The sequence below is a fragment of the Eurypyga helias genome, unplaced genomic scaffold (genome assembly GCF_000690775.1).
Source record: "Eurypyga helias isolate BGI_N326 unplaced genomic scaffold, ASM69077v1 scaffold624, whole genome shotgun sequence".
Classification (NCBI taxonomy): domain Eukaryota; kingdom Metazoa; phylum Chordata; class Aves; order Eurypygiformes; family Eurypygidae; genus Eurypyga; species Eurypyga helias.
The window spans coordinates 624-9,519 of NW_010246550.1; the positions used below are offsets into that span (position 1 = coordinate 624).

Sequence of the window (8,896 nt, forward strand, 5' to 3'; positions counted from 1 at the left end):
TTTTTAAACCACCTCCAGTTACGGTTGGTTTAAGCATCGTCGGAAGTTTCTCCCCAAAGCAAGTTTTTTTTTCCGTAGACAATGAAAACTTGGGGTGTTTACCTGTGTTTTACTGCTTCTGTGAAATGTGGGGTAATACTCAAGGGATTCTGGGGAGTGTTTCGTCACTTCAAGGTGTATCGCTTTTGAGACAGATGAAACCAAGACAGTTTGTTAACTACAGCAGGTGTTGTTCGTAAGCACTTCTGGTTTTATACCGGGTGATGACATTTACGTCGTGAGCAAGAAAAGCATGTTTCAGGAATAATTCTGTGGCATGCACAGGAGGAGGGATGTAAGACTTGGATGGGTGGGTACCAGTGAAAAAACCCGTGAGAAGACCCAGACTTTTTTTAACGCTCATGATGCACCCTCACAGAGTGCTTCTCAGTAAATAGAGTCTTGTACCACATTTGATGGGGCAGGAGGCAGATGTCAGTACCTTAAATGACAGGGACTTCTAAACAACTGGCACACAGTGAAGAATATACTGCATAAACCTTATTTATCCTTAAGATATTCAAGAAATTAAACTGCTGGTCTTTTGTACCCTGAACAGTTACAAAAATGGTTTCTTTCAGAGGGTGTTTGGTAGAAAAAAGGCTGCGGTGTCCGTCTGCGTTCCATCTTGCCCAGGACCGGCTTCCCCTCTGCTGTCAGCATGGCGACATCGCTTAGACATGCGTGGTCCAGCTTCCTCTGGATGCGTTCGGTGGCAGCCTGTAAGCAGGCCCCGCTGCAGAGTAAGTAGTGACAAAATTACAAAAGTCCTACATTAAATCTGCCCTTTGAGCGCCTCTTTCCTGTACTCTTTGGAGTAATGGAGGCGTGGAAGTGAATTTTTATTTGAACGGAATCAAGTCTGATATTCTGTGTTCTTGGCTAACAATTAAAACATATCTTAATTTGTTTTTTTTCCTTTTAAAGCCTCAATGGTCCACGTATGACACTCTTCTAATTTATTTATTGGCTTGTTAATACCATCCCTCTTACTACTGATTATACGTGAAGATTTAATTTTTTTTTTTTCTGGCTTACAGACAGTGGTGAGAAAGACACAGACAAAAATCTAAGAAGATTTGTTGCCTGGTTTCACTTGTTCTCTATGTTAAATAATAAGATTTGGCTGTGGCTCTTAGATGTCAATAGAAAGATGACGGGGAAATAGAAAAGGTGGTAGAAAAGGCAGGAGTTGAGAAAACGTAATGGACGTGTTACACTGTCGAGGTTAGTGGGCGAGGAGGGGAAGAAATAAGAACCATTATTTGCAGTAATATTTTACCCAAATTCTGCTTCTTAGTAACAAAGAATGGTTTAACTAGACGAGCTGAAGCGTGGAACTAAGTTTAAGAATTTTATATTTAATATATACATTTAAAGGTATTAGTCATATCTAAATTTAAAAAAAATTTTACACCTAAAATATTTCTGAGAGGAAAACACCTACACAAAAGTTTCTTCTTGGTTCCGAATTCTGACACACTGAATGCCCCCTCCCCATTATGCACAGCCAAGAAGAATCCTGTTTCTATTAACACTGGAGATGGTCTATGTGAAATAGCATGTCATAACGAGGCTGAAACCTTTTTACAGCTTATGTGAGGACAGGAGGCTCAGAACATACTCAGGCTTTGTTCTTGTGATCGGAATTCTGTTCTTGGTGTAGTGCTAGAAGAGGCTTCCCTGGCCTCAGAAACTTGCATGTGGATTTGTGTCAGGATCTGGCAGTTTGCCAGTAAAAGTCAACTCCGGCCCCTCCCAGGCCCACCTCAGGCATGCCTGCCTGTGTGGTAGTGGAAGGCAAGAGGCCCACGGTGTGGTTCCTGTGTAGGTGTTGGAGAGTAACAGTCCCTTATATCAGGGTTGTGGTTGGCCTCGGTGATCTTAAGGGTCTTTTCCAGCCTAAGTGATGCTATGATTCTGTGAAGAAAGGGGAATGGAATGGTGGGAAGGCTCAGCTGGGAGGGACTTTGGGTGGTCTGGGGTCCAGCCTGCTCTCAAGGCAGGTTCGGCTCTGCAGTCACACCGGGTCGCTCGGGGCTCTGTCCAGCTGGGTCTCTGAAGTCTCCAAGGACAGAGGCTGCCCCAACCTGCCCGGGCCCCAGTCCTGCTGGTTGGCTGTCCTCGGGAGGAAAGCGTTTCTCCACATACCCAGGCAGCGCCTCCCATTGCAACTCGCCGGTGTTGTTTCATGGCCCCCACCGTGCACTGCTATGAGCAGACTGTCTCTGTGTCCTCAATAACCCCAGTCCGCTTACAGAGTCACTGGGGGCTGCTGGTGGGTCTCCCCAGAATGGTCTCTGCTGCAGGCTGAGCCAGCTCCAGCCCCTCAGCCCCTCCCCACATCTTGGCGGGCCTCGCTGAACTCATTCCAGCTTATCCGTTATTAAAGGGCCCCAGACTGGCCGTGGCACCTTGATGTGGTCTGACAGGTGCTGAGGAGGAGGCGATGATCCCTCCCCTCAGTCCACTTCATACACTCCCAGATGCCGTTGGCCTTCTTCACTGCTTGTGGTTCTTGTGTCTGCTTTCCCTGGAGCGACAGGAGCGTGGGGAAAGGGACGAAGTCCTCTCGTGTTACAGCAGCCAGGACACTGCAGTTTTGTGTTTGTGTAGCACCTACAGCAGTCACCAGCGAAGCACGTATTTGATTCTTATTATAAATAAATACTGCTATGCATGAAATGATCATCTTCCCTCTAAGTCCTAAAGTAATGCTGTAATGGTGTTTATAGGTATTTTGCCCACACTGTTGTTTTTCTTAGGGAAACAATACAATTGGAGAGGTAAATGTAGGCCACAGCTTCTGTCCTGGTTTAACCCCAGCCAGCTACTAACCACCACACAGCTGCTTGCTCGCTCCTCCCCCCAGTGGGATGGGGGAGGATAATCAGGGAGAAAAAAGGGTTAAACTTAGGGGTTGAGATAAAGACAGTTTAATAGGACAGCAAGGGAGGAGAAAATACTACCGATAAAATGTACAAAACAAGTGATGCACAATACAATGGCTCACCGTCCGCTGACTGAGGCCCAGCCAGTCCCTGAGCTACGATCACTGCCCCCTGGCTGACCCCCCCCCCGGTTCTGTATCAAGTTTATGTACCAAGCATAATGTCACAGGGCATGGAATGTCCCTTTGGCCAGTCTGCGTGGCTGTCTGGTGGTGCTCCCTCCAAGCTTCTTGTGCACCCTCTGGCTGGCAGAGCATGGGAAGCTGAAAAGTCCCTGACTTAGTGTAAGGACTGCGTAGCAACAACCACATCATCAGTGTGTTATCATACTGTTTTCATGCTACGTCCGAAACAGCATTGTACCAGCTACTAGGAGGAAAATTAACTCTCTCCCAGCTGAAACCAGGACAGTATCCACCCCTTATTCCAAACCATCTACATCATGCCCAGGTCCCACGCTTTCCAATACGTTCCAGTTATTTCCTGTCCTGTGATGGATATACACGCAGAGATGCCGTTCCCTTAGGCTGTGGGCCATCCCTCTACAATGTCCATCGGGTTTATGTAGTCCATGATGTTGGGCTCCACCTGTCCTAACAGCCTTTGGGGCAGGAGAGATGGTGTGTAGTGTTGGATTCTTGCGTGCCGAAGCCAGTTCTGGTTCCATCACCACCGCGCTTCGCTTGGTTTCACCAAAGTCCATTCTTCATTCACCTGGGTGATCCCTGCTGCAATACTGTCGATGTGGCATGTAGCAGCTGTAGGAGGGATGGCGTCCAGTATTCTGTAGCAAGTAACATCATACAACTCAAATCATTGGCTATTCTCACCCTGAATCAGATCCTCTTGAGGAACACGCTGGACTTCCCCATCCTTCTTCATCACCCACCAAGTGCGCCCAGGTCCTTGAGCGAGAGCAGTCCCGCAGATGGGTTTGCCTGTGCCCCCGAGGCAGGAGTAACCCAGACAGTTTTTCCCAGCACATTTTTAATGTGCACTAGGGGGATTTTATCTCCTTCTACAGTACGTAAACATTTTGTTTGGGCAGGGCCAGCATGGTTGGCAGATCTCCTAGTGCTGACTAAGCGGGTGGCTTTTGCCAAATGTGCATCCCAGTGTTGGAATGTCCCACCACTCCTTGCTCTCAGGCTGGTCTTTAACAGCCCATTGCATCCTCTGACCATCCCAGAGGCAGGTACGTGGTAGGGGAAGTGATACACCCACACAGTGCCTTGCTCTTTGGCCCAAGTGGCCATGAGGCTGTTTTGGAAATGAGTCCCGTTGTCTGATTCAGTCCTTTCTGGGGTGCCGTGTTGCCACAGGACTTGCCTTTCAAGGCCCACGATGGTATTTCGGGCAGTAGCATCCAGCCATCTGGTGGTTGCTTCCACCATTGTGAGCACTTGCCCTGCTGGGTTTTGGGGAGAGAGATGTAGTCAACCTGCCAGGCCTGCCCATACTTACATTTCAGCCACCCCCCTCTGTGCCATCCCAAACACAGCACTTTACCAGCTACTCGGAGGAAAATAACTATCCCAGCCAAAACCAGGACAGCCGCCTACTGTATTTTCTGACTGCACTAGCAGTCTGGGTAGTAAAGTGAACTTCTGTTGAGACAGTATTTGGGTTTTGTTGAATCTGAGTATGATTATAACCTCCTAACTATAAGCCTTAGAACAGAATGAAAATGTAAACTTTCTTAAATTTGACACATCTCTGCTTCTTTTCACATTAGAGTTCCTTACTCGGTTTTGGTTTTTTTTGCAGATGGAGCTGTGTATCCTGCTTGCAGTAAATCTACATACTCGCTTCTCCCTGAAGACTACAACTGGTACTTAAATGCGCTTTGATGTGTGGCCTTGGCATGTGATGTTTATTCCAGGGCTGCTTGCTCTGGCAGGAAGTTGATTATCTGATACCTTATCATTACTTGTCAGATAATGGTATCAGATACATCCTCTGCCAGTTTGGGCTATATGTGATAATTTTACCTAAAGTACTATTTCTGATCATAGCGGTTGTGAAGTTAGTATGTCAAAAACTAAGCGTAATGCAAAACCACGCAGGACTCGTTCTACAGACGATGGTGACCCCAGTGCCCTGCAGTTTTGTTTGTGGAGGAGCAAAAGTAGCTCAGCGCAGTTATCTTCACCGACGTTAGTTGCTGTGACAAAGTCCAGGTGTTTCCGTGCTGCTGCATGGGAAACTTGTGTAGAAACCAGAAAAGACGATGCAGATGCAGTGAGAAATACAGGATCTCTGTCATACAGGGTTTAAGGAAGCTAATGTGTCAGGGGAAGGAGAGAGAGAAAAGTCATATTCCCTTAAGGAACCTCGCAGTAGGACTTTTCGTTCGTTGTGCTTATCAGCTTCTACCAAATGTAGAAGCTGGAACCCCAGACAGAGCTTTGTTCCCTATTTCTTTTGGAGGTGCCATGCTTCTTGTAAAGGCATGCTGTCCTAGACATCATTATCCCCATCTGCTGCTACAGTTCTATATGCAATTATCCAAACTGCTACAGATTTTTTTTTTTCCAACCCATATTTCCAGCCATTTTTAATACTCTATTTTAGCCCTATTTTCCTGTCCATCCAAAAAAGAAACATGAGGATGGATGGGGGCGGGAGGGAAGGGACGTTCAGATCAAGTATTTGTGTCCCTTATTTTATAGGGGTTTATTTTACAGAAGATTCTTAAAGCTTCATCCCTGCAGGGTCAAATCCGGTTTCCTTTGGGACTCGGGCTGCTCAGTGCTCAGCATTTCTGAAAATTGTAAAGGATATATGTAAGAGCGTCCGTTTTTATTTTTGTAGCAAAGTGGAACTTGCCGTGACATCAGATCTGAAGACAATTGTCTGCTACCACCCTTCGCTTGAGATTCCCTACGAGCACACAAAAGTACGTCCCAGTGTACGCGTCTCTGTTCCTGACTCCTGTCAAGGCACGAGTAGGTCGTAACATTTTGAGTCTTCAGGGCACCCTTTTTTGATTGGAAATACGGAGGTGCTTTGATCAGCGTGTCTGAGAGGTGAGTGAGCACAGCTGCTGCCATGAGGAGGACCCTACTCCTAACTGGATGGAGGGAAAGTTGCAGAGGAGGAAATGCTGGGGTATTGCACTGCAACTGAAACAGAAAGACTTGGCGCTGCAGAGGGATCTGCGGTCTGTCTGTGAGTGTGTTCCTCAGGGGGAGTGCTGGAGAAGCCGGGTACGGTTCACACGTCCTGCTGGGTGCACATGCAGCAGTCCGGGCAAGCGGACGTACAGAACTGCTGCTGCTGTGTCCAACTCCAGCTTTAAGTGCCATTCAGCCCGCCCGGTTCGTAACCACCGCAGAAAACCTCAAATAATTGAACTTTCACCCATCAGTAGTATTTTCAGTGTGTTCTTTACAGATAAATGTTTCTAGTGTAGGCTTTTTGGTTGCACTGCTGGTTCTCATGCGCTAGCAGAGTACTGCAGAGGGCAGCTACCTTGCTGAAGTACCCAGTGTGAAAATTCTCTGCTGCAAACTCGCAGCGCGCACTGCCCCCAAGTTATGGTATCGGTGCTTTAAGATTTACCAGTTGCATGTCTCTTGGGAAAAACAGGTGTGAAAGGCTAAACCAAGGAAAAATATTTGTAACAGTGCTAGGGGTTAGGTTTCAGGTCGAGAACAAACGTCTTGGGCTTGGCAGCTGCACAGCGAATGAGAAGCGACATTCTTCTCCAAGGTACAAATCACAGAAAAGCTTTGTTAGCGATGACGATCGTCACTGCATTAATTCCTAAAGAGGAATAGGACGAGTCCTTTTGTGTTAGCAGAACGGAAGCTTATGATTCAGCTGGGGAATTGTAAGGATGAGGTCAGCAGTGGTGGTGACAGCAGGGGTAGGGCAGTCAGCTGGAGCGCCTGGCGTAATGAGCTGTTTGTAGACACCTGCTCCACGGCGGTGTGGCTTTGTTCGCGGCGGGTGGTAAGCAGCCTTTACAGTTACAGGCGTTCTTCTGCGTTCCTCTGGTTTCAGCTGTTACGGGTACACCGTAATGCTGTCTGTGTAGCATGGCTTTTTGATCCTCTCAAAAAAAGGAACTATGTACCTTACTGTTTTTGTAGCCTGTACCACGGCCAGATCCGGTGAATAATAAAGAAGAGACCCTTGATCAAGTTTTGAAGTCCAGATTGAATAAAAAAGAGCTGAAGAACAACAATGGCCCTACAATTGAAGAGCTCAGCAAAATGTTTTACACAACCAAACACCGCTGGTATCCCGTGGGACAGTAAGTATTTTCTTGCCAGTGTTTGCTCCTTCTGGAGGTCAAGGGAAATACAGGAATAGTTTAATGACCTTATTCAACCTCAGGGAAGTCATGTGAGACAAGATGCTGTTAGCACGTGGGCTGCTGCCTAACAGCCGAACCGCAGCATTGTGTAAAGGGCAGGCTGTGTTTTGTAGGGTTGTTTCAACGCTGCCCCTTTGGTAGCCTTTGCGACTTGATTCTGGCAAGAGGTGTCACAGCAGAAGTTTCTCATGCCATCTAGTCAGCTGCTGGTTCAGGTGATTTGCTGGAGTCGCATAAGAGGGACCTAGTGTGTAACGCACCCTCAGCGGGCACAGCCAAACGCACCCTGGAAACATAGAATCACAGAGTGGTTTGGGTTGGAAGGGACCTTAAAGACCATCCTGTTCCAACCCAAGCTGTCTGCTCCTTAACAGCTTCTCAGGAAAAAAGCCTTGCCGGGGTGATCCTCAGACTGAAGGGTGGCGGAGGGTCTTCATCTGAAATGGCGAAAAGCACCCTTGGTGTGCCCTGCATTCTGCAGCGAGGAGGAGGAGGAGAGGTGCCAGTGGCTGAGCCTAGAGGAACCACATCCCCTCGGCTGTAGTAATGGGAACAGACGGCATTCTGGCTTGTGTCGACTCGCCAGTGCCTGTTACTACACCTGTTGTTAGCTGCTGATTTTATAGCTGTGGAGCCTTGAGACAGGCAGAGTGGGGTTTTTTGGGGATTTGTCCACAGAAAACATTTTAATGATATTGTTTTGGGAGTAGATAAAAGGATGGAATAGTAGAACTTTCCATGGCCAAAGGGTAGCTGTCACTTTAATGAGCATCAAACAGGATCTTCCTTGGTTTAGGGCAGGTAATTAAGAGGGCAGTAGGGATCATTTCTGTTGTGAGGAGCTTGGGTCTTAGTTTGTCTGAAACAGATTACACTGTTTTACATATAGCCTGGCGTAACTCCTTTAAACATCGTCTCTTTGTTCTGCCGCAATCATTTCAGCCAAAGGAAAAGCTGACCATGTAATAAAATTAACCTCACACAAAGGATTAAGAGCAAACAGCAGCCTTTGTACCTATTCAGCTGTGGGACTGATTGGATTATTGCGTGCTTGTAGCAGATGCAGCACTAGAAATGAGTAGCATTATGTAACCCCACAAACAACAGAGACAAGTGGTGATGGGTTGTGCTCGCGTGTCTCACGTTGTGCTTACTTCTGGAACCTCAGATCACTCAGCGGAGGCAGAATACCGGGGGAATCAGAGACTGGAGCTCACATTCACCGCAGCCTTCTTTTCTTGTAGGTATCACAGAAGACGCAAGAATCCTAATCCTCCCAAAGACCGATAGTTAACTTCCTGTTCACAAGCACGTCACTATTAATCGTTATGGGAAATAAAAACTGGGGAAAGCGAGATGCTTAGAGTCCTGCGTGAGTGCTGTAACGGAAACACGGAACTGAATTTGACTGTTGTTTTCTGCTTCAGCTAGTTGGCAGGGAAACGAGAGAACGGCACCGCTGAAGGAAGGATTCAGTGGAGGCTGTTGGACAGTCGGTGGATGTGCTGGTCATACAGCTGGGTGTAACAGGTGAAGCGGATGCAGAGAAGTGCTCTGTCAAAATGGGAAGTCTGGAACGGGA

The 8,896-nt window shown here is 47.3% G+C and overlaps 1 protein-coding gene across 1 annotated transcript; it reads left to right on the top strand.

The window, feature by feature from the left end:
* The first annotated feature begins 700 nt into the window (after positions 1-700).
* Positions 701-8,604, top strand: MRPL42 (mitochondrial ribosomal protein L42). The gene is made up of 5 exons (XM_010150419.1): positions 701-782; positions 4,758-4,821; positions 5,805-5,889; positions 7,088-7,251; positions 8,559-8,604. The coding sequence occupies exons 1-5, from the start codon at positions 701-703 to the stop codon at positions 8,602-8,604; spliced, it is 441 nt and encodes a 146-aa protein (XP_010148721.1).
* Positions 8,605-8,896: the final 292 nt, after the last annotated feature.

Coding starts and splice junctions, on each gene's coding strand:
- MRPL42 (XM_010150419.1), top strand. CDS start 701: ATGGCGACATCGCTTAGACATGCGTGGTCCAGCTTCCTCTGGATGCGT. Junction 4,822..5,804: donor CTCCCTGAAGACTACAACTG/GTACTTAAATGC, acceptor TTATTTTTGTAG/CAAAGTGGAACTTGCCGTGA. Junction 5,890..7,087: donor TTCCCTACGAGCACACAAAA/GTACGTCCCAGT, acceptor CTGTTTTTGTAG/CCTGTACCACGGCCAGATCC.